The sequence below is a fragment of the Falco naumanni genome, chromosome 2 (assembly GCF_017639655.2).
Source record: "Falco naumanni isolate bFalNau1 chromosome 2, bFalNau1.pat, whole genome shotgun sequence".
Lineage (NCBI taxonomy): Eukaryota > Metazoa > Chordata > Aves > Falconiformes > Falconidae > Falco > Falco naumanni.
The window spans coordinates 68,202,867-68,224,840 of NC_054055.1; the positions used below are offsets into that span (position 1 = coordinate 68,202,867).

Below are 21,974 nucleotides of genomic sequence, written 5' to 3' on the forward strand. Positions count from 1 at the left end.
AAAGAAAGACACATAAAGTGGTCACTTGGAATGCTCATCCCCAGACTGCAAACACTGGATTTGGTGACATGCTCTCCACCACTTTAACAACACTGCTAAATGGAGATCTCTTCTGTAACACTACACAGTCAGAAAACACCACCTTTAAGAAATTATCTTTAACATCCAGTTGATGCACCATTAAGTAAGGAGCAATTTGCGTTATAATAGCTCTAGTCCCTTCCCAGAAGTACCAGAGTTTTAACACACTTTAAAATAGTGGTTTCTTCACTACTAGAACAGCTAATCACTGGAACAGTTGCACAGCTTGCTGTTATATCTCTTAAAAATCCAGCCAAATTATCATGCCTTTTAATTTTAGTGATGACTTTAATTTGGCTTAAGCAAAACATGAAAGGAAATCTACAAAAATAAACTAACACAGCCATAAAAGCTTAAGTTTCTCTGCAGATTACATTTTGCTCTCTTCATTCTTCAGTGAGTCCCCAGGCAGCTACAGCTGCAACTGCTTCCAACTGCAAGTCTCCTTTTGAAATCCACACCTCTTTCATCTACATTTCATCACGTACTATAAAAGCATAAACCTGACAGTGAGGAAGGTCATTTGCATATGTTCCCCTGTAATCTGTAAATTCTGATGTACTGTTGTGGCTTTAATTACGGCATGGAATACAATGTACAGAAGTAACAACAATAACATGAAACACAACTTTTTTTTTTCCTTAATTAAAGGAACCATGCTAGCGTCTGTTTAAATATAGAAGAAAAAACTCACAACACACTTTGTGTACTTTTCAAACTTCTGTGGCAAGGACTGCTTAAGCTTATACATAAACAGAAAGATAGAGTGAACAAGTAGCCCTCACTTGTGAAATTCATTTATAAAAAAATCTGAAGAGAAAACAAAAGATGAAATCTCAGTATAACACAAACTAAGCAACACCCAAAATGTCATGCAGGGGACAGAAAGCAAAAACCAACACAGAAATTGGAGTTTCTGTACTTTTCTGCATGCTCCTTGAGCCTTGCTGGCAAGCGAGAGATTCACTTGAGACAGAACCAGTATATGCTGATTATGGCAATTGAATGGGGTGCATATTATTTCATTTTTACCAATTCAGGACTATTTGATCTGGCCACTCCACTGCTGAAAATGTGTTCAGTTTTAATATATACACATATATATGTACATGCATATACACTGCAAAACCACCTGGTTTATTTCACAGAGTTAGCTGTACAGCACAAACAGGGTGCATACAACCATGTGGGCACTGCTAGACAGAAGGGTTAAATACATTAATTAATACAGTCTTAAGGTCTCAGAAGACTGCAGAAAATTCCAATGATCCTAAAGTGTTTCCTGACCTTCCCCAGCAGCTCCTTGCTTCCTGCTGGAGCCTGCTTACATCCTAATGTCATTCTAACTACATCATGTCAGCCAAGAGCCAGTGGCTGCACTTTCAGGCAAAATGAGGGAGAACAGCTTATTGTACTAGGGGAGACAATTGCAGGAAAAGAGTGTCCAAGCAAGCACTAATGGGAAGCTGCCCAGGCTCTGATCTCTGCCAAGACTGGAAATTTTCATCAGTTTAGAGATCATTTTCAACCAAAGACAAGGATGTATCAGAACTAAGGAGCATTAAATTAGGGTGATATAAACAAACACAACTTAAGAGTCATTCTATTAGGAAAGGGGGGCAATTACTGTTATAACTTCATAGAAAACAAGCAACTATATTTCAGTAGTCACTCTACACAAAGCCCTACACTGAGATTGAACCTCCAAGATTAAAAGCTTAGGTTTTGATGTGCTTGGTAATGGAGATATGCAGCACCACTTCTTGGAATTACAGTAGAACAACAAATAAAATACAAAAACCCCACCAGATGATAGAGTAGCTGGCCAGGAGAAAACTAGCTGAAAATCAGAGTACAGAAATAATGGAGATATATGAGGACGCAGTGTGTTAAAAGAATGCCATAAACTGAAGTATCTAGAGAAAAAACTGTTGACAAACAGGTGAAAAACAAATTTCTCAAAAATAAATTCTGAGGTCTGATAAAGGTGCCTAAACATTTAGCAAAAGGTCATCATCCAAGCACTTTCTTTCAAGTGGAGGTTTTTTAAGTTGCATCTTTTTCCACAAACCTTCCAGTGCTGCATCTTACATTTTAAATGTTCCTTTCTATCCTCCCCATTCAACATAAACCATAACAACATCGGGAAAAGAAATCAGAAACTTCACTACTTTGCTTTATCAATAAAGGCAGTTGGAGCTCTTCAGTTTAACATTTAACGTAACCAAGCTTTTTAAGGCTGATAGCATGGTAACAATTAGTCTTCTGCAATAGCAGCAACGTGCACCAAAGATTGTGTTTCCAGCTGGTTTGACCAAGGTAACTAACTACGCAGAGACCCATTTGAGCCAACCACAGCAAAGGGTACACACAGCTTTATCTAATACTCATTTTTAATGTGAGGTTACAACATTCCTAACTGCCTCTATGACAGAAGAGGAAACAAGTTGTTCCATGAGCAGAACGAAGGAAATCTGTTCCTGTTTTTCTCCTTACACCTCCTGCCGCATTACTCCCCCTCTTGCCTCCCCCATCTCCTGCAGGATCCATAACAAGCCCCTTTACCATATGACTGCCTTTGCATGCCCAAGTCCTTCTCATACCTCCAGCTCTCCACCGCCATGTCCAAACTGCCCTCAACCTATACTCCCCCCTCTTCCCTGGCGATGCCCTCCCTACCTTTGTTGGGCTGGCCAGCCAAGCACTGTGTCTGGCGCCCCGCTGCCTTTCAGCCCTGCATGGACTGAGCAAAAAGCTGGGATTTCTCTGGCTTCTCCAGTGAGGGACACCAGCAATGACCCTCCCAGGCACTGAGTTGGAGAAAACCAGTTAGTTTATCTCTGCCAGTCTGTCAAGTTTGCTTAAAATTGGCTATCAAGGGTGGACAGATGGATGGACGATGACAGCTGACTGTGACAGCATGACTAGTGTAAGCTTCATTTCCTTAGGAAACAAGAAAAAAAATATAATTTAGTAGGATGGCTGGTCATAGTTAAGCAAGAATAAAGTAGGATGATTACAAACTTCACATGCACCTATGACAAAAATCACAAACCTGTTAGAAAAAAAAAAAAGTATAACCTACATGAGTCATCTCTGGAAGAGTAAACACTGCCGTTACTCACTACTAACAGAAACATTTGCTTACTACTGCTTGTAAGGGTATCCCTATTATTATGTTCAGATGGAATGAAACCCATGTAAGGAATTTCATGGAAAACAAAAAATTCAAGTACATTTGGAGACATGTTTGGAAGAGTCAATCAAATATACTTGTGACTGCACTCATGATTTTGGCATTTTTATTGTCTTTGTTTTAATGAAAACTTATCTACTAGTGAAATACAACTGTATTTTCCCATTCTGACTCATTGGTTACAGTTCACCTGAAGCCATAATCCTTTGGAATACAACCAGTTGTCATACCCAGAAACCTAAAGCAACGGATTAGCTTTTAAGTGAGGGGAAAAAAGTGGGAGTAAAAGCATTGCAAAGCAGAAGAAAGCCTATTTTATGGTATGGTATTTCATAGGAAATAACACTTTACAATCTACAGCTGACCCATCCTAAACTAGTTCATTTTCATTCTCACAAACAAGCTGCCAAGTGATGTAAGTAGGTTTAATTTTTAGATGGCTATATTGCAGAGGTAAAAAAAAAAATAATAAAAAAGGTTAGCATAATTTCCAGAGAATGGATCCACTGCAAATCCTCCTTCTCTCTGCAGTGAAAGAAGTCTTCTGGCCCCCAGGTTAGTCCTATGGAGACTCAGAAACATGCCTCCCACATTACTTTGTGCCCTCTTCCTTTCCTCACTCAGTTGCAGCTCTAAAGAATAGCTTGTTTTGCGAGCAGCAGGCTGAAGGAAGACCAATTTCCTATGCATTTGCTTCCTGTCTCTTAAGTCCCCATTGTGCAAGCCCCAGCTTTTCACCCTTTCGTTACCAACTTGTCCTTCAGCTCACACCTCCAATGCCCTCCCCCTGCAGTGCTTCCAGCCTTCTCGCCTTATTGTGCTCCTTAAGCTCCCCCAGGAAATGTTCTGAGCTTCCCCCAGACCTCAAAGTGGTGGAATTTCCTTCATCACGCCCCTTTGTCCTGATACTGTGATACTGACAGTTCCCCTACCCCTACCCTATGTCTTCTGCCATGCTGGCCAAGCTCCTGGGCTCAAAGCTTGGCCACTTGTCAGACAGCACAGATGCCCTGACTGCCCAGCCTTCCTCCTGTTAAAACCAAAAGGATTTCTCTCTCCTTCTGCCTTCAGTGAAAGCACTGAAAAAGGGCCGCATAGCTACAACCTTTATGAAAATTGGTGCTTAGGATAAGCAAGTTTAGTTATCTTTAAAACTTTATCCTAATACAGAAATTATCAAATACAAATATAACACGTGTATAGCAAGGGTTTTTTTGCCACTAGTAAAAATTCATATTCCATTTGCTAATTATGGTTTGTAGTACATACCACCTTTCCCAGAAAAAGCCCATTTACAAAACAGATCTTTCCCTAATTTTAGGAAAAGCTATCTGATGAGTCTTTCCATGCTCCTGTGAGCTGGTGTCCTTGCTTGAAACTGATGGGTGACCACATTTTGTATTTTAACTGCTTTTGCTCATCTCCAGGAGGTGAAAGAAAAGATTCACTGATGTGGCTGTATAATGCAGGCTTATTCGTACTCACATTTATTTTATTAAGCTCTGTTTAAGAATAAATTCACTAGACACTGAAGATATTCGCAGTCAAATTGTCTAGCACCACCTTCCTCAAACTGCTCCCTATGTTTATTACACCTTGTACATAACTTTAAATAGACTAAATATAATTGCATTTCTTTTACAAAGGAATTTTATTTGATATCTCAGATTACTGACTTTTCCATTCTCCCATTTTCTGTATATAAAAAGGTCAGTCAATACCCAAAGCCAATTTCTGAAAAACAGTTGGCAAGTGACACTTGTATCATCTGAATTCTCCCAACCTATCTTTTCTAAAGCCTTCTCTGATTTTAACACATAAATTATGAGCAAAAATATTTTCTGTGCATCAAATCAAATTCACAAGACAAAAAAAAAAAAAAAAAGCAGCCTTTCAGAAAAAAAGGTGCAATACAAGAAAACTGTAATGCTTTGAGAAATCATAAAGGCAACACTAAATTTCTGAAATGGAATTCCTCAGTCCAAAACTCAATGGAAGAGACCATGCCATTAAACATGCCAGATACAACTGCTTAAGAAGACTCCAATAACTTCTTATCAAAATATCAAGAGCATTTAAGGAAGGACACCCCCCCTCCCCCAAAGTAAGTGACCATTAAACTATAAAAAACACTCCAAAACCAACAACAGAAGTGTCTCAATACAACTCAATTATTGGAAACTACTTCCTCTTTAAGGGACTAGTTTTCTACTAAATGGTGTCCTTCAAATATCCTATATCAATGCTGGAGTAGCTAGTTTGAACCCTAAATATACAGCTGGAAATATATTAACAAATGCTGCTGAGTAATGCTGTTACCTTGCCTCTCCCCACGGGAATTAGAAAATCAATTTTTTTATCTATTTTCTTTCATTGCTAACAGATTTTTTTCATAACAAGTCAGAACTAATTTTTGTACCATGTATTCAATCTTTTATGTTTGAAATTACATTTCCATCAGTTATATATTATTACAAAGCTGTAAATTGGCAAAAAATTAATTCAAGTATGACATAGGTCATCAAATAGACATCTTGAACTAATAGTACATCACATACTGCCAGCTACTTTCTTTCACAGTCTATTCACAAACACAACAAGCTTTTTCTCAATTAAAAAAACTAAATTATGCTGTATTACCTAGTCAAAACACAGGAACTGATACTACAACCGAATTAAAAGCACACTTATGTACAGTCAAAAACAAAAGTGGATAAAAAAATTATGTATTTAATTTTTATCTCTCTAAACTGTATTTTGTAGATTTTTTTTATTTTTTCAATCATCTGAAAACAGAAATGTGATGCCCTGCCCACCTGGAAAGGCAGGCAGGACTACTGAGGATCCCTGCCTTCCCACCTCCTGGCTCCCCACCAGCTCTTAAGTTGCTCAAATTGGCTATGTCTTCCCCAAAGAGACTAGCTCTACCATCAGGTTAGCACCCAAAAAATCAACCCATGATGCTCAGTTCTGTCAAAAGCCAATGAATTGGCATGATTTTAGTGAGATGAATGCAATGCTATGCTGATCTTGATAAGTCAGCAGCTATTTGGTATCAAACTGACCAACATATAAAAAAAAAAGGTATTGAGAAGAGGAGGAAAAAGTGTGAAAGTCCTGGGAGAGTGTTGCTTCAGTTTCTGCCTTAAAACCTACCCACGCTACCACAACTCTCACGCATGCTGTCAAAGCATGGATTTTAAACATAACATGAAAGAGTCTTTGAACTAAATGAAATAAAACACATTTATAGGAAAAAAATATTTTTAAAAGGATCTTTCATTGGCATTACAAATTACCCAGTAACTGAAATTTCTTTACATTACTAGCATTCTTCTCTGAATTACAAAAACACCACCAGGAGTTACTTGTAAAATTTTTCATACAATTTTTAATGTAATCTGTGTACCCTTCCTTCTAGAGTAAAACGGTTTAAGCAGCACTGTTAGCTTTATGGTTAAAAAAAAAATGATCATAGAAGCCACCACAAAGAGCACAAGTGGAGTACGTTTTTTATGAAAATATTTTAATTTTAATCAGATTTTTAAAATACTGTTTTTCTTCTTTAAAAATAAATCCATTAAAATTCAAATTGAAACAAGACACTCCAGAGCTGAAAAATTTAACATTATTGTAATCTATTGAGATGACTTCCATTGAACAGCTGAAACAAACAAGTGAAAATGTTTAAGGTTGATAAATTTAAGGAAGCCAAACAAATGAGCTAGGAGAACTCCCAGTATAAATACCTAGAGCAAGACCTTGTTCAAATACTGAATAATAATAGTAATCTCTGAAAGAGTTAGAAAAAATATTTTTAAAATAATTTCTGTTTAATGGCTTCTAGAAAAAGTTAAGAAATCAATTTCAGCTGTGATGAAAATACATTTTTGTTCCCCCAAATATAAAACAAAATCCTAGAGAACAGCTTTCCTAGTTCTAAAAATCTTAAAAGACAACATAACCAGAAATTCTCATTCAATTTACTAATCAGGTGTTTTATGTTAGATGCAGCAGCAATAAGCAAGTTTATCAAAACCCATTTTTATTTAGAGGTTTATGTAATATTTTAGCCAAATTTTATTTAAGAAACTTAAAAATCATGATTTTTCTTGTGTATTTTAATAGAATTGCAATTCCATCTGGCTTCACATATATGCAGTTAAAAAATTTTCCTTTTCTGTCTAACAAGTTATTAATCTCTTGATACTAAGACTCTGAATTATATTCCATATTAATGTATGCATCTAATAAGTACGCAAAGTGTACAGTCTTTTTTAAAAGAAAAAAGTATTTAAAAAGAAGTCATTAACTTTTCAGGAAAATTTCTAAGAAAAAACAAACTGCTGTAAATTAAGTAATTCATTCACCCAGTGCAGAAATAAACACATCATTTCTTGACAGCTGGAACATCCAGACCAGACATTCATTCATTTAGCTTTACGTTACTTATTATTTTTATAATTTTAAATTAAGTTGTCTTTGCCTCTTTATTAAAAAGGAAAAGTTTCTTCTGTTACGTAGAAAGAAAAACCAAACATTTCTGCACATTTTCAGTCTGTAACCTCCCACCCCTTCTTCTGCCCCTCCACCTACACATCCAGTTTCAAAGCAAATGTTCCAAGGCCAAGATCCATATGGATAGTCAGTATTTTAGAAGCAATATCTCCATCAACAGCACTCTTTAAAGGACACTGCTATAAATTCCAGAAATCTTCATCTGCAGTTATGATACAGAAATGAAGCCTTACAGCTCTATTAATGATTTTTCTGTATCTTCTTTAAGAAGCTCAATATCAAAAAAAGCCACACTAGAACAAACCAGAAAACGGAAGCTGCTCTTTAAATGTCAAAGTGAAATTCTGACATTTCGACAACCAGGCTGCTTTGTCACTATGTTTTTCAAATGCAGGAAAAAGTAATGTCAAAGTTTCCCGTGCATCAAACACTATTCGCTATGCAGGCTCCCATAAAGAAACCAACTCCACAATTGTACTAAAAACAACTACTGCATTAGTTCTTGTAATTTAGACTGTGTTAAACGTGACTACCTGTTATCATGAAAAGTACATTCAAAATCCAGTACCAGATAAACCAGATAAGTTTTCTGTACGCAGAGCATTTTAGATCAGAAGGTTATAATGAAACATGTACTACAGGGGCGTATGTGGACAGAGTTTTCCAAAGATACCAAACACACGATCCAAAGGCTTCCATCAACTGCCTTGTGTATGTTCTCACCCCAGTGGAAAAGTGAAGTAGATGAAGTCTTACCAGGCCAGTTTAAAATGGCCTTGGGATTTTAAATTCTCTACGGAAAACAGTGTTCTCAGTCTCAAATAGAAGGCATATAAAGTAAATGGGGTTTCTCAAGATCTATGGTTCCAATTTCTGCAAATTTAAATTGAAGACAGTTTGCTTTAAATACACACCTGTTGCTTTCAAATACAGACCATTTAAAGATATTTCCACCTACTTTGTAATCTTATTAATGTTGCTCTCTTGATTTTGTAGGATACCCTGATAAGAAAAAAACAAAACAGGACTACCTTAAACCTAAGGCAACCCTATCATTCTAAGAACAGATGTATAAGGGATGAGGAGAAGGCATAGTAGCCCTGCAGGACTTCCTAGTGCTTTCTGTTCCCTTCATGTAGAGAAGGAGAGCTACGCTGTTTTGCTTCCCCTTCACAAACACTAACAGAATACTGACAAAGAAACCCCTAATATGCATGAGGCGCTCCAAACTGTTTACCCCAACACATGCTCCTGTCCCTCAGCAAGCATACAACAGCTTATGTTCCCCCCCTCCTTCTCCAATGTTTGGTGGGAAAATAATTTATATTTAGCTATCTTGCATTTATATGAAGCAAAAGAGGTGCATGGGACAGCTCAGGATACAAATCCAATTTGCTAACACAAACTTACTCAATTTTATTTTTTATTTTTTTAATAAATAATACAGCAAGCACAAAGTAGATTACCCCTCAATTTAAAGGCTCTTCCCGATACATGAGAATGAATCATTCTATTTTGGGTATGGGCAATTATACTACTAACTTGGTCTTTTCACTTCTTTTTTGCTCAAATTTGCTCTCAATTCTGTACATGAAAATGAAAGGTTTAATAGATGTAACAAATACAAACTGAAGTTCAGATAATCAAGCCCAAACCTGACTAAATAAATTACAAAGCAGTATTATACATAGCCCCTCAACTCAAGGAAATGCATTAAAGACAGCGATGCAAGTACTGATTAATGGGCAATCTCTTGGGATCAAAAAGCTCAAGGCAGTCCTTCCTGAATGTATCATGGGTCAGCTACTCTTTGAGGTTACAGTGTTTTATTCCAGTTGGCCCATACCAGCACCAAGCATGATGTAAAGCCTTAGTAATTCCGGCATAAGGTCAGAATGACAATGCTATATTATGCTGAAGTTTTTAACCATTAAATAGCATCTTGGATAGAAAATCCAAGGTGTCTCCGACTTTTTTTCTTTGGAAACGTCAGAACTCCTTACAAGCCTGTCATATACACTGCAGTTTTAGGAAAGGAAAGCACCTTCTCTTCACTAACTTCCTCCCTGAATTGCAATGCCCTTAGCGTCATTAATAAAGGGCTCTCAAGTTATTTGCAACTACATGCACAAAACCAGACATCCCCACCACTGAAGAGGATGTACCAGGGGAAAATGGCTTGCTTAAACAGCTTGTCTCCTCTGAGGTTTGGCCCTCACAGCCAAAACACCAAATCCCACAACTCACAAACTAAAACAATTTATTCTATAGATTAAAATTCAATAATGAATTAGTAAGTAATGCAGTAATAAATTTAGCTCCTGTTCTGGAAAACAACTTCCTGACTGAACAATTAAAAAAATATCTTACAGATTTGTAAATTGGTAGAGACCATGTACAAGAACAACGACATTTTCACTACACCGGAACACGTTTGCCCTGTCTGTTCTCTTTCACTTTCCATTTTCTTTCATTTACAAAGTCTCAAAGACTGCTGAACAGCAGCAATGGCAATGATTGCATATAGCTTAGACAGTCTACAGCCAAAGTCCTAAATCAATTTTCTGGTGCAAAATACAGTTACAAATAGTCACCTAGAAGAATCAGCGCCCATGAATGTTCACATGGCCAACCTTACCACGCATTCACAATAAGAGCAGTGTTGGTCCAGATCTCTTTGCTGAGACCACAAAAACTTACTTGTTAGTAACTAATCACATTTACCACTGAAGTGACTCAAAGAAAGCCATCTCTGCCACTGGAACCCTCCCCTCCTTAAAAACAAGTGGCCATTTTCTCTCACATACCAGATTTATGCTGGGTGCCTGGATACACTGCATACATCTTGATTTCTGCTTTATGGATGCACTCCAGAAAACAAAACATTTTTGAGACTCAGAAAAAGGAAGGAAATCTTCTCCTGTACATTCTAAGACAAAGCCCAATTTTTTTGGCGTGAACACTATGTTAGAAGTTTTGTTTGTTCAGGTCTTCAAAAAAACTGAGAAAACAGAAATCTATAGAACCCAAGTGGGACGACATAGATTAAAAAAACCCAACAAATGCTCCAGAAGACCCTGGAAGATTATTATTAAGACAGCCTAAGGCCTCAAAAAAAAAGAGAGGGAGTCAGTAATATTGAAAGGATTATTTAGGGATGTATATTGGAGGAAATACCTGCATCTAAATGAGGAGAATTCTACAATGATGCTGAGGTGGTAGAAGAAGCAGCCATTGTCATTTCAATATAGAAAAATCGCTTGTCCTTCGAGTCACTGGAATTCTTTGGAAAATGGTATCCCCAAGAGTTCATACACAGGCTATTGATTTTTGCCAGCCATCTCAGATTGGTCTTTCTAAGAGTGACCCAGCTACACACACCAAACAAGTTATACACAAGACCTCAAAACTAGCTACTGTCGACTGTTCCTTCTCTGCTACCCCATTCACACACTAGGACATGAAGCTCAAGGAGAGGACAGTACACAGAGACCACTTTTTCTGAAGCGTGGTCATTGCATTCCCCCACAAACACATGCTTACATTACAGGAGGAGTCCAACCCTGACAGCAGGGCGCAATGTGGTGATCCACACTACAGCCCCAGTTCTGCTGCTTCAGAGGACTTTGGTCCTCCCAGGAACCTGAGGGAAAGGAGGACAGAAGGGAACACAACCCAAGAAATCCAGTACAAGACACTACTTGGAAAAAAAGTACTCTATTTTAACTGCCTCAGAAGAAGAGACTTAATTAGCAGATTGCTTAAAGGATTTTATTCTATGGAAAAAATTAAACATCAAAAGAGTTGAGGATTCAGACACAAGCTTTTAACACTACCAGAGCAAAAAGCTCTGCCTCCATGGCTGGAACAGGGTATAAGGAAGAGCTACCGGCAATGGGGTGACTCTCTTTAATAGGGAAAGATGAAACTGCCTTGGGAGGTAATCTTTGGGCTTGCATGTTGACATATAAATGGCTCGGAGAGGGGCAAAACCAAGGGTCCTCAAAGGTGACAGTTGAGGTAATACCACCAAAGACGCCAGTACACGCAGCCACACCGAGTTAAGGTGATCCTTTTATCTTTTCAAAACATAATTATGACTAAAATAAAGGCCCATTCTACAATCTGTAAATGTCAAATTGTACCCCCATACACTGCATGGGAAGGGAGGAGAGAAGTACCTATTACACAAAACTTCTAATACGATACAAGGAACAAATTTATTCACTCAACATGGCCTAAAACCAGCAAGATTTCCTTACACCTTCAACTTTTCAATGTTCTACTGCAGCCATCTTATTAGAAAAATCTGCTGAAAGGTAGAACACATCACCTTTCCATTATATGTTTGTTTCAAACTCATGAAGCAGTAAATCCTTTAAATAATGCACTCCAATAAATAATTTGCATAAAACAAACTTTCAGCAGAATATAATACATGCAACTGTAAACTGAAACGAGCAAACTTCTGCTCCCATCACCAGCTAGTACTGGAGCTTGGGGGCACTGCAACAGGCTGCAGGCTCTGCTTTCACTGCTGCTTTTGGCTTTTCAGCTCAGCTCAGATAAAGGGCCGGATGCATACACTCAGCAGAGACAATCTCTTATCAAGCAGTAAAATAAGCTTTACTCTGTACCTTGAGCTCTCCAAAATATTTACTAATTTTCTTTGCTTTCGAGTCTTTTTGCTACAGGTAACAAAAAAATCATGAAGTTTGTGATTTATTTTGTTTTGGGATGGGGGTTTTTTTTTGCAGTAGTCTGCTTTGCAATTTCAGATTTATTTTCCTTCATGAGTACATGTTCCTTTAGAAATGGTAACACGGTATTTTTTAGAAAGTCTGATTTTAGTTCCACTAAGCAGAGACTTCAATTCCTTTAATTCTACTTTCACTGGACATAATTGATATGCATAAAGTTATTCAGATTTTTACAGGCATACAACAGGTACATAACCATAAATTTGTGAGTTTGTTTTGTATTCTGGTAACTATTTTAACATGCACAATGGTAACACTAATTCAAAATGAATATATTCTTATGCTATTATGTATATATCAAATTGATAATGAAATAGCAGACGCTACCATGTCAGCAATATCTTCTTGTATCATTTTCCATATGCAGAGCTACTGGTATCAAATATGTGTCCAGATCTTCAAAGATCACCAATGAAGTGAAAATAGCTGCTTAAGCTAGTCTAGGTTTTGATGACGATCATGAGGTAGATATGTTTCCAGAAAACAACAAAGCATTTCAATTCCTTATCATACAAATCATCTGCTACCCCTCCAGTGGTATCAGCACTGCCAGCTCCTAACTCCACATGCTCTAGATGGGAATGGAAGAAATCTCTTCCTTGTGTTTTGAAATCATCGTGAGCATCTCCCATTTCTCCTTTCTCAGCATCTAATGACACTAACCCGTGCAACCAGACTGATCTGTTACTGCTGTGAAGATGGAAGAAATGCAACTGTTCCACCTTCCCCCTCTCCCAAACCACCAAAGACACCACACCTAAACAAAGTTCCCATCAGCTTCGCTTGCTACCAGAAAACCATGTTCCTCAATTTCATCACTGGTGAGGAGTCACCACTGTTGCTACCCTGCCAGACAAACAAACATGCGAACTTTGAGCAATGCAACTAAAAAGCAGGATGAAGCACAGCAAAGGAAGTGCTTTTGTTAAACAAACTCAGCCATGGAGTAAGCTATTTCAACACAGAGATACTAGGAAACTGAGCAAGAATTTGGCCGTATATAAAAAACTTCAACTACTTCCTCTCTGCAAAGATGAACTTAAATTCCTGTATATTGACTGCTTAAAAGTGCCGATACAGATGACTTACCCTCAATCCAGTCTTCCAAGACACATGACAGATGTGCCACAACTGTCATGCCTACATTTTCTGACAAGCTAGAAAGCTTCAAAGCAACATAAAGCGGCACAGAAAAAAACAAACCCAAAACATATTTGTTTTGAATTCCTAACAAGAGGGTTTTACTGCTAACTTCAACTGGAAATGTTTGGCTAAATGAAAGACTTCCTATCGTTCCTTCTACAAAACCTTTATATATGACATGTAATTTGACAAGCAGCTACATACTGTAGAAAGTTGTTAAAGTTGGTTTGTTATTTCTTTAAATCAAATTTATTAAATGCCTGCTCTTAAGTGGAAAGACTAGCATTTCTTACAGGTCTGTAATAAGGAAGTCCAACAACATCGGGAACTTGCAGTTCTAGAGAGATTAAAATAACTTCTGTTTGTCTTATAAGGCAGCTCTGTTTTTATTAACATGAGCTCTACAAGGCTTAAGAGGCTGTGCTATACAGCAGTGTACTTACAGAGTGATACCATATTCATATTTCCACCATTCTTTCATTCTATAGTAAATTTTACACCCACATGGTGTCCAGAATAAACTAAACTTGAGAACAACTAATTAAGAACTAACAGATATATTTTCAAACTAGTACTCGGTCATATTACCGATTTAATGTGTTTTCTGTGATCTTGCAGCTAATATGGCTAGGGCAGTTTGCTGATAAACAAACACAAATTCATCAAGCAAAGAGTATGGAAGACTCAATTTATAGCTATCACTGTGCCAGAAATACTGCATATGCTTCTCATGATTACACTTTTAAACACTAGTGCTGAAGAACTGGAAAAAGTTCAGTTAAAAACCACAACAATTTGAGTCACATAAGTAACTTTCACCAGTGAAAGACTTAATTAGTAATCAAATTTCAGTATTCAAGACAAGATTTAGAAGCAATCAGATGAATGTCAAAATACTACCTTGTACACTTAAATCTACTAAACAAACCATGTCAGAACTACTGAAATTGGGCCACTAAGATATTTTAAATAAAGAAAAAAAATCCTCAAAACCAAAATAAAATAAAGACCACTAACCTATATACTAGAACTTAAAGGTTGATGACTTATTTGGAGAATAAGATTTCATGACCACATTATACAGAATAGTAATAATTTGAGTTGAAATACTTGTACAGAGGTTGGAAGTACACCAAACCTCTTAACCAACACTTTCTTCCAATGTTAAAGAAAACATTGCACTAAAAATGACCCGCTCCACATTTCTGCTTGTTACGAAGCAATGGCTGCCTAAAGAGAAGAGCTACCTTCCCTGGCAGTTTCCAGAAAGGCATGGTGAAGGTGGTATTAAGTAGCTCTCAAACAGAAAAATGTGAAGCTGTAAATATGAAAAGAATCTTTTCATGTAAATAAATTTAAATAGCCAGGGGAGAGGTCTAAAACTGTTGGTTCCTGGAAGTGACAGTATAGCTCTCAGGAATTTTTGCACAGACCTACACGCTGACCCAGGTAGACACCATGGAGGCTGATGAACACAGGAAATACTCTTGGACACTCACACCACTTCTGAAATAACGTACTAGGAGCAGTGATGCAAGTAAGGACTGGTTTCTGCAGTTCACATCTCACTTGTCAGTTCTTACTTCCCACATGAAAATCTGGCACACAGAGTGAATTAGAATTAAAAAGTTACTGAAATGTTTTGCTGACTTACAGAAGCTTAATAAAGAAGTCATGCAACTTAAAACATCTCTGTGAAATGTTATTGAGATTACTGTATTTGCCATCATTGCCAACACTCACTAGTGTTTCTGTTGTTCCTACGCATTTTGCAAACCTAAAACCACAGCAAACCTCCTGTATTCCTGGTGTCCAATCTCTCTTTCAATACCTTTTAATAAACCCTATTTCTTTAGCTGGGCATCTGTTCAAAAACTTACACTAAGAACCAAGTGGAAATGTATTCAAGGTTTCTTATGTGGTTGCTCACTGAAGACAGCAAGACCAGACACCTTTAATAAATCCCTGTTACACAGTGCTAGTTGTGAAGCAACAGTGGTAACATTCAGAAAATTGTGGATTCCCACGAAAATGGCACCCTGCTGCTGGATCACACGCATAAGTCACCCATGGCACGCTGCTGCCTGGAGAGTTGTGCTGTTGCCAGGAAAATGACTTGCAAAGGGACGGAAAAAACGCAGAAGTTTTATTTTGCTTACACAAATAACTGACTTCTTCATTATTTTTGCTTCCTTCAGATAAGCCTTCTGTTCAGCATGACAGAGACAAGCCAGCAGCACAGATCTTCTTTGCTGCAGAAGGGGAAACCCATGGAGCCCCACTCACAGGCAGCTCTGAGGGTGGTGCTTGCAAACACCTGCTCCATCCAAATGGGTCTAGGAATTCCTTCCCACCTCCAGTGCATGGGAAGAATTATATAACAGAAAATTACAGTTTGGAAGACATATGCTGGAAGTATCTTGCTTAGCAAGATTTAATCAAAATGTATAAAAAATACCCTCCCCACAAAAGAAATAGCGTACAAGGAAACTATTTTAAACTTCATTATAATGAATGAAGATGAAATTTTAATCACAGGCCTGGAAGCTGGCTTTTGCCTTAAGAATATTAATAATTACCAGATTTCGTTCAATATGAGCAAACAGAAGACAGCAATTTGAAATGGCTAAATTGCCATTAACTTTTTACTTGCAGTATCACTCAGTTAAGACAAAAAAGGGAATGAGAAGATGAATCATTTAAAATACTTAATAGCTGGCCTATATGCTACGTTTCCATAATTAAAACTGGGCTGTTGTAGCTATGCATCCATTAGAATCCACCCAAGAAAGAGATTCAAGAGCACAGAAATAATATATATCAAACAGAAAAATGATAAAAACAGACATCTATCAACAGAAAAATGTAAGTCTCAAAATGTCTCCAAGTCACTTAAGAAAAGCTAAAAGTTTTGGAAAAATTCCCTGATGACAGGACTAAAAGAAGATACTGCAGAAGAGAGTAAGACCTTAGAAGTGAAAAGACAAAGTGAATGGTGCAAAAAATGGCTATTGTTTTGTGAAAAAATGTAGGATGATCCAAAGGTACATCTTCAGAAATTACTGGGGATCATTTGAGATTTGAGGGGAGCTGTTTTCAGTCCACAAGTAACTGACCTAATGAACATTCGCTAAAGAAGTGTTAATCAGCATTTTAAAATATACCCAGCACATTTAAAAGAGCTGGCTCTGAACACATATTACCGCTGAAATACAATGGAAATTCCAGAAGCCTTAAGACATTGCTGAAAACAGGCTGATGTTTTAAACCATCAAGCCACGTATTCTAGATATCCACATGCCCATTAACCTTCTACCAACCCGAAGCCAAACAATGGTAAAGCTGATGGGATTCTATTAATAAAGTATTCAAGGGCTGAGATTCAATTAATGACAGTCAACAGAGTTCTGGGAAAATTCGTTTTCAGCACAACAGGCATGACTTCATTCTTTGATGAGATTAAAAGTTTTCCTGATAAAGGCAATTTTGTAAAGTAAACTTTTGTGGGGTGTTTTGTTTTTTATGTACGAGACACCAACATATTAAGTGGTGCCATAAACTTCCATTATAACACAGACAACATAGATTAAGAACTATTTAGATGATGTATCTTCAACAGCCAACTATGGGTACTATTAAATAGTAAAAATAGTAAAAGCTCTTATGGGGTCTGCCACAATTTGAGCTATGGTTGGCACTTTTCATATTTATTGACTATCTGGAAGTAAGTATAATTCAAACACCAGTTAATTACTGTGGATAAGCCTAAGAGTGGCAGATAACCACAGGCAATCACATAGACAACACACTCCATCATTTGCACAGTAACAACGCTTTCAGATGAAGTATGTTCGAACACAAGGAAATGTCATCAATTAACGAAGAGGTAGGGAAAAGCGCATCTTCATGGGACCAACCGTTTGCTGGAGCGCTGCAACTATGAAAGGTGAGTCCACATATATCAGAGGGTTACTCTCTTTAAAGCCCACTAGCCTTGACCCTGAAAGACGCTAAAAGCCTGCTGTTTCTCTCCTGACATTTCACAAGACTTATGATTAATTACTGACTGATTATTAATTTTATTTTTGTTTTGTGTTGTTTTTGTTCAGTACCTGATATTTTGGTAAAAGCTTCAAGGTCAAAGTTGAAAACAGACTTCATTTAAGGAATAATACTCACAACCACCATTCCAACCTGTGCTGGGTTAGCAGGTATTTTAACGTGAATTTTCTTGTGATCTTAGGAAAGGCATGTTTGATGAGACATTAGACATATTTCTATTAAGAGAACTTAAGAACTTGTTTCACTGGGCACAGCAGAACTTTCAAAAGCTGTTTCACTAGATCAAGTGTCAGCCTTGCAATTTGCAAGCCTTTATTTTAAAAAAAATGCATTCTTGATGGGCACTTAAAACAAAGGATCCTCTTAAGGAAGGACACATGCTCTCCTTATTCTGAATGGGAAATTACTGTACAGCTAGACAAGCTTAAAGACTACAGTTAGTTGAGGATGCAGATTCAGGAAAGATAACAAGAAAATTGTACAGATACATGGTGCACAGCACAGACTAAAGTTTCATTATGCATACATAATATGCATACCTTCAACTGTAAAAAAAGAATACTCTTAAGCACCAACTTTTTTGTGGGGGCATTAAGAATATCCTGAGCCAATGTGTGGGTTATGTATGGCTTCAGCAGTTTCTTACTGTCACAAGATGTACAAGCACAAAAGAGCATGAGACGGTCTTTGCATTCTGTATAATTAGCAGGTAAGTGTGGTCACTGCAAAAAAAAATAAAAATCTAGGCTCTGTCACATGGTATTTTCTGCCTCAGCTGAACAAGCAATGCACAGAGAAAACCATTAGAAAAGGTAGGGGAATCGGTAGATTGTAGTAACAGTCCTTCAGAACATGTGTGCAAAGGGCTGAGGTTTGGAAGAGGTGACACGAGCGAAGGCTCAGCCATGAAACCAGCAAGCTTTGTTCTCACATATTTTTATCAGTCACCACCATAGTGAAGCATCCTGCAGCACACAGCTTTGCTAAGATGAAGGAGGTAAACATGCATAAATGCTTGGACATGTCTCTGTTCCTTCACTTAAACACATTTCTGTTGAATATAAATAAAAATGAGTTTACATCAAGTAAATACTGTCCACATTTCACACAAACACGATATATAACCACAATAGAAATTCAATCCTTTCATAAAGGAGCTTTCAAACAAAATACATGTATTTTAAACAACATAAATCCATGTAAAAGGAGCATAACACGCAGAATTTTGATTTTAACTAATTAATTGATGTTCAGGCTTATTCCTTATACAAATCTTTGAAAAAGGCATAATCACATTTGCTGGCACTGTAATGAGTATATTCCAGAAGTATCTGTAGAAAGACCTATGGTTTTAAATATTACCGTGGTAAATCCTGTGATAACCTTGTTTGCCTGACTCCCATCCTGTAGTCCTCAATTTTCATGTACTTTACGGCAGCTCAGCAATGGAGGACACCATAATGAGGTGACCAAGAAACCTAACTTGCTAGATGCAACACCAGCACAGGACACCTGCAATAAGCCTACACAAGCTATTGCTGTGTTATTTTCCAGTGAACCTTTTTGCTTTTTGTCAAGTCTAATTCCAAATTCTAATTTTTCTGTTGAAGAGTCTGTATTTTCTACAGCAAATTGCAACAGAGTAAGTTTTCTCTATGTAAGATTTGCAAAACACAGGCAAAAACCAAAACACAAGCAAAAAATAACCTCAAAACACCTCCAGGTGCATAGCTGTTTCTGTTTTATTCATAACATCCTAAAATACCACTAGTAGGGGTTTTTTGGCCTCTAGATATAAAATGATTACTTATCCCTATGTTTAACCTTTCTTAGCCGCATGCAAAGCCCTTAATTTTTTAGTAATTCAACCAGTCATTAAAAATCATTGCAAAAATAAAGGAAAAAAAAATAATTTAACCAGACTTCCAAATACATTTCTTAAAAATACACTCAAAATTTTTCAAAGGTCTACCATTTTATATGTATGATATACTTGTACATAAATTCTTCACAACAGTGTAAAACGGAGACCATATTAATGGCTTGGAAGCAGAAGGAACATCTCAGACCACAGAAACTTAGCCCCTGACATTGCACATAGCCACATTGTATAATCCCATTCATAAAGTGATTTAGCTTTGCTATGATAGCTGTGCTGAACAATCCAGTTTACATCCTTCTATTTCTGAGCAAGTGGACCCAGAATGAGAGGAGGGGATTCAGCAGCTGATATCCCAATGAAAACACAGTTCTCGAGCCACTGAAAATACACAGCCTCTGACAAACTGGAACAAAAATAACATCTTACTCTCCTGGATGTGATATGAGAAAACCTTTTACAGATTTTTCCATGATTCTTCACAACCCCCTCATCCCTCCCACTCCCAATCATCCACAATGTTACCTCAAACCAAGGATTAAGAAAATCCAAACAAGCATGTTAAAAAATATTTATGTGCACATTACATTCCCAATCTGAAACCCATCAAATCTACTAAACTTCTTCCAAAATACAAAAGGACTTACCCAATGTGTCTTTTAGATTTTTAACCAGAGAACCTTTCTTCAAGCTGTTTTTTCGCTCCACATAATTTGATGGCACATATCCCGTTTTGTTGGCCGCGTTTCTTACCCTCCACCATGTCTTGGAATCATCTAATAGCCAAAGACGCTCATTTTTCTTGATGTCAAGTTCTTGGTCCTGCTGTGCAGTGTAATCCCACTTTGCAATAACAATAACTTCTTCTGTCATCTTTCATGGAGTCCTTCTGCAACAAAATATTAAAACATGCTCATCAGAAAATTATATCATGTAATTCTTACTCAGTTTTTTCTTTGAGCTCTTCTGAAATAAGCAAGAAAAGGCTAGGTTAAAAAATGAGAAAGCCATACAGAGAGAAACCTCATAGATTGGAACTCCTCTTCTAAAAATAAGGGAAATCATATCAACCTTTCTTGCTTTTTCTGCCACTAAAATACGACACCACCTTGAAAGTAAATTCTAGTCATAATGTATTATGTTTGGTTCCTCTGAATGTATACAAAATATTATTCAGATATATGTTAACAAAGGCTAATTTATGAAACCCATTTAGGTTTTGCACATGGCATTATAAAACTATCCCACATCTGGCATTCAAATTTCTGATCTGAGGAAGAAAAAAAAGGCAGCATTGCAAAAATGTATTTGTTTTCCTTCTGCCCTAGTTCTTCATCCTCATACTAACGTATTATTTATAAATTTTCTGCATATAAAGTTATCCATCTTTTTTTTTTTTTTTTTAGGAGGAAGTTAAAAATAATTGAAGAAGTAATATAATTCAGCAGGGAAATCTGCCATCAAGAAGAGGGCATTGTCTTTAACAAGCCTTTGTTCACAATGTTTTGCGCAGGCAGCACAAGACTGCATCTTTGGAGAATCCTTTGCTTCCCCTTTGCTCCTGGAAAGATCCCAGCTCACTGCAGTCCTGTGCCATGCACAAGTCAGTGGGCTGGAGGAAAAGTTCCCACTGCGCTTCCTCAGTTGCATTTCATTTATTCTCTACCTGAAACTTTGAATTCAGAGTTCTGTTAAGACTGAATGAGTTGTCTTTCTTTTAATTACCTATAACAGGAATGATCTTTTCCAAAGCTATTTGTCACCTGCATAAAGACAGCCACATGCCTCCACGTTTTCCTATGCATCCCAGTAATTACTGGGAACAATGTAAGGGAGCACAACAGTGTGCAAGGAAAAGTGCCATGCCAATACCAGTAACACTCAAATGCCAACCAAAACATGTTGATTGTACCTTTTGAGTTCTAAGAAGTTACCTAAAATTTTCTAATCGCTGCTGGGGGATTTTGGGGCAGAGGGAAGTGGAGGAGGACAGGAGAGAGTGGGAGGTGAGAATGTATTTGAAAATAAATGTAGCAGATAATTTTATTTAAAAAGCAAAAGCTGCAGTTTTCCTTTGAATTACGGTTTAGTAGAAGTAGTAGAGACAGGTCCCAAGTAGTAGTAGAAGTAGTAGAGACTGTACTTCAAACTGTTAATGTCCAAGGATCTTCTTAGCATGATTGACTTTGTTGCCTAGTTCTTAGCAGTCCACAACCCTATGAATTCTGATACCTAATAGTTTACAAGACAGAGAGATAATTAAAAAGAAAACCCAAACCTCATTGAGAAATTCTGTTCAGCATTTAAGTTGTATAACCTATATTCCAAAAGGGTT

The 21,974-nt window shown here is 37.3% G+C and overlaps 1 protein-coding gene across 1 annotated transcript in view; it reads right to left on the reverse strand.

Annotated features, from left to right (window-relative positions):
- The window catches only part of NCK2 (NCK adaptor protein 2), an 88,791-nt gene that overhangs the window by 11,789 nt on the left and 55,028 nt on the right, over positions 1 to 21,974 (reverse strand). Inside the window, exon 3 of the mRNA XM_040584659.1 lies at positions 20,287 to 20,528. Within this exon, the coding sequence (XP_040440593.1) occupies positions 20,287 to 20,512 (226 nt within the window). The 5' untranslated portion in view covers positions 20,513 to 20,528. The remainder of the gene's footprint in view (positions 1 to 20,286; positions 20,529 to 21,974) is intronic.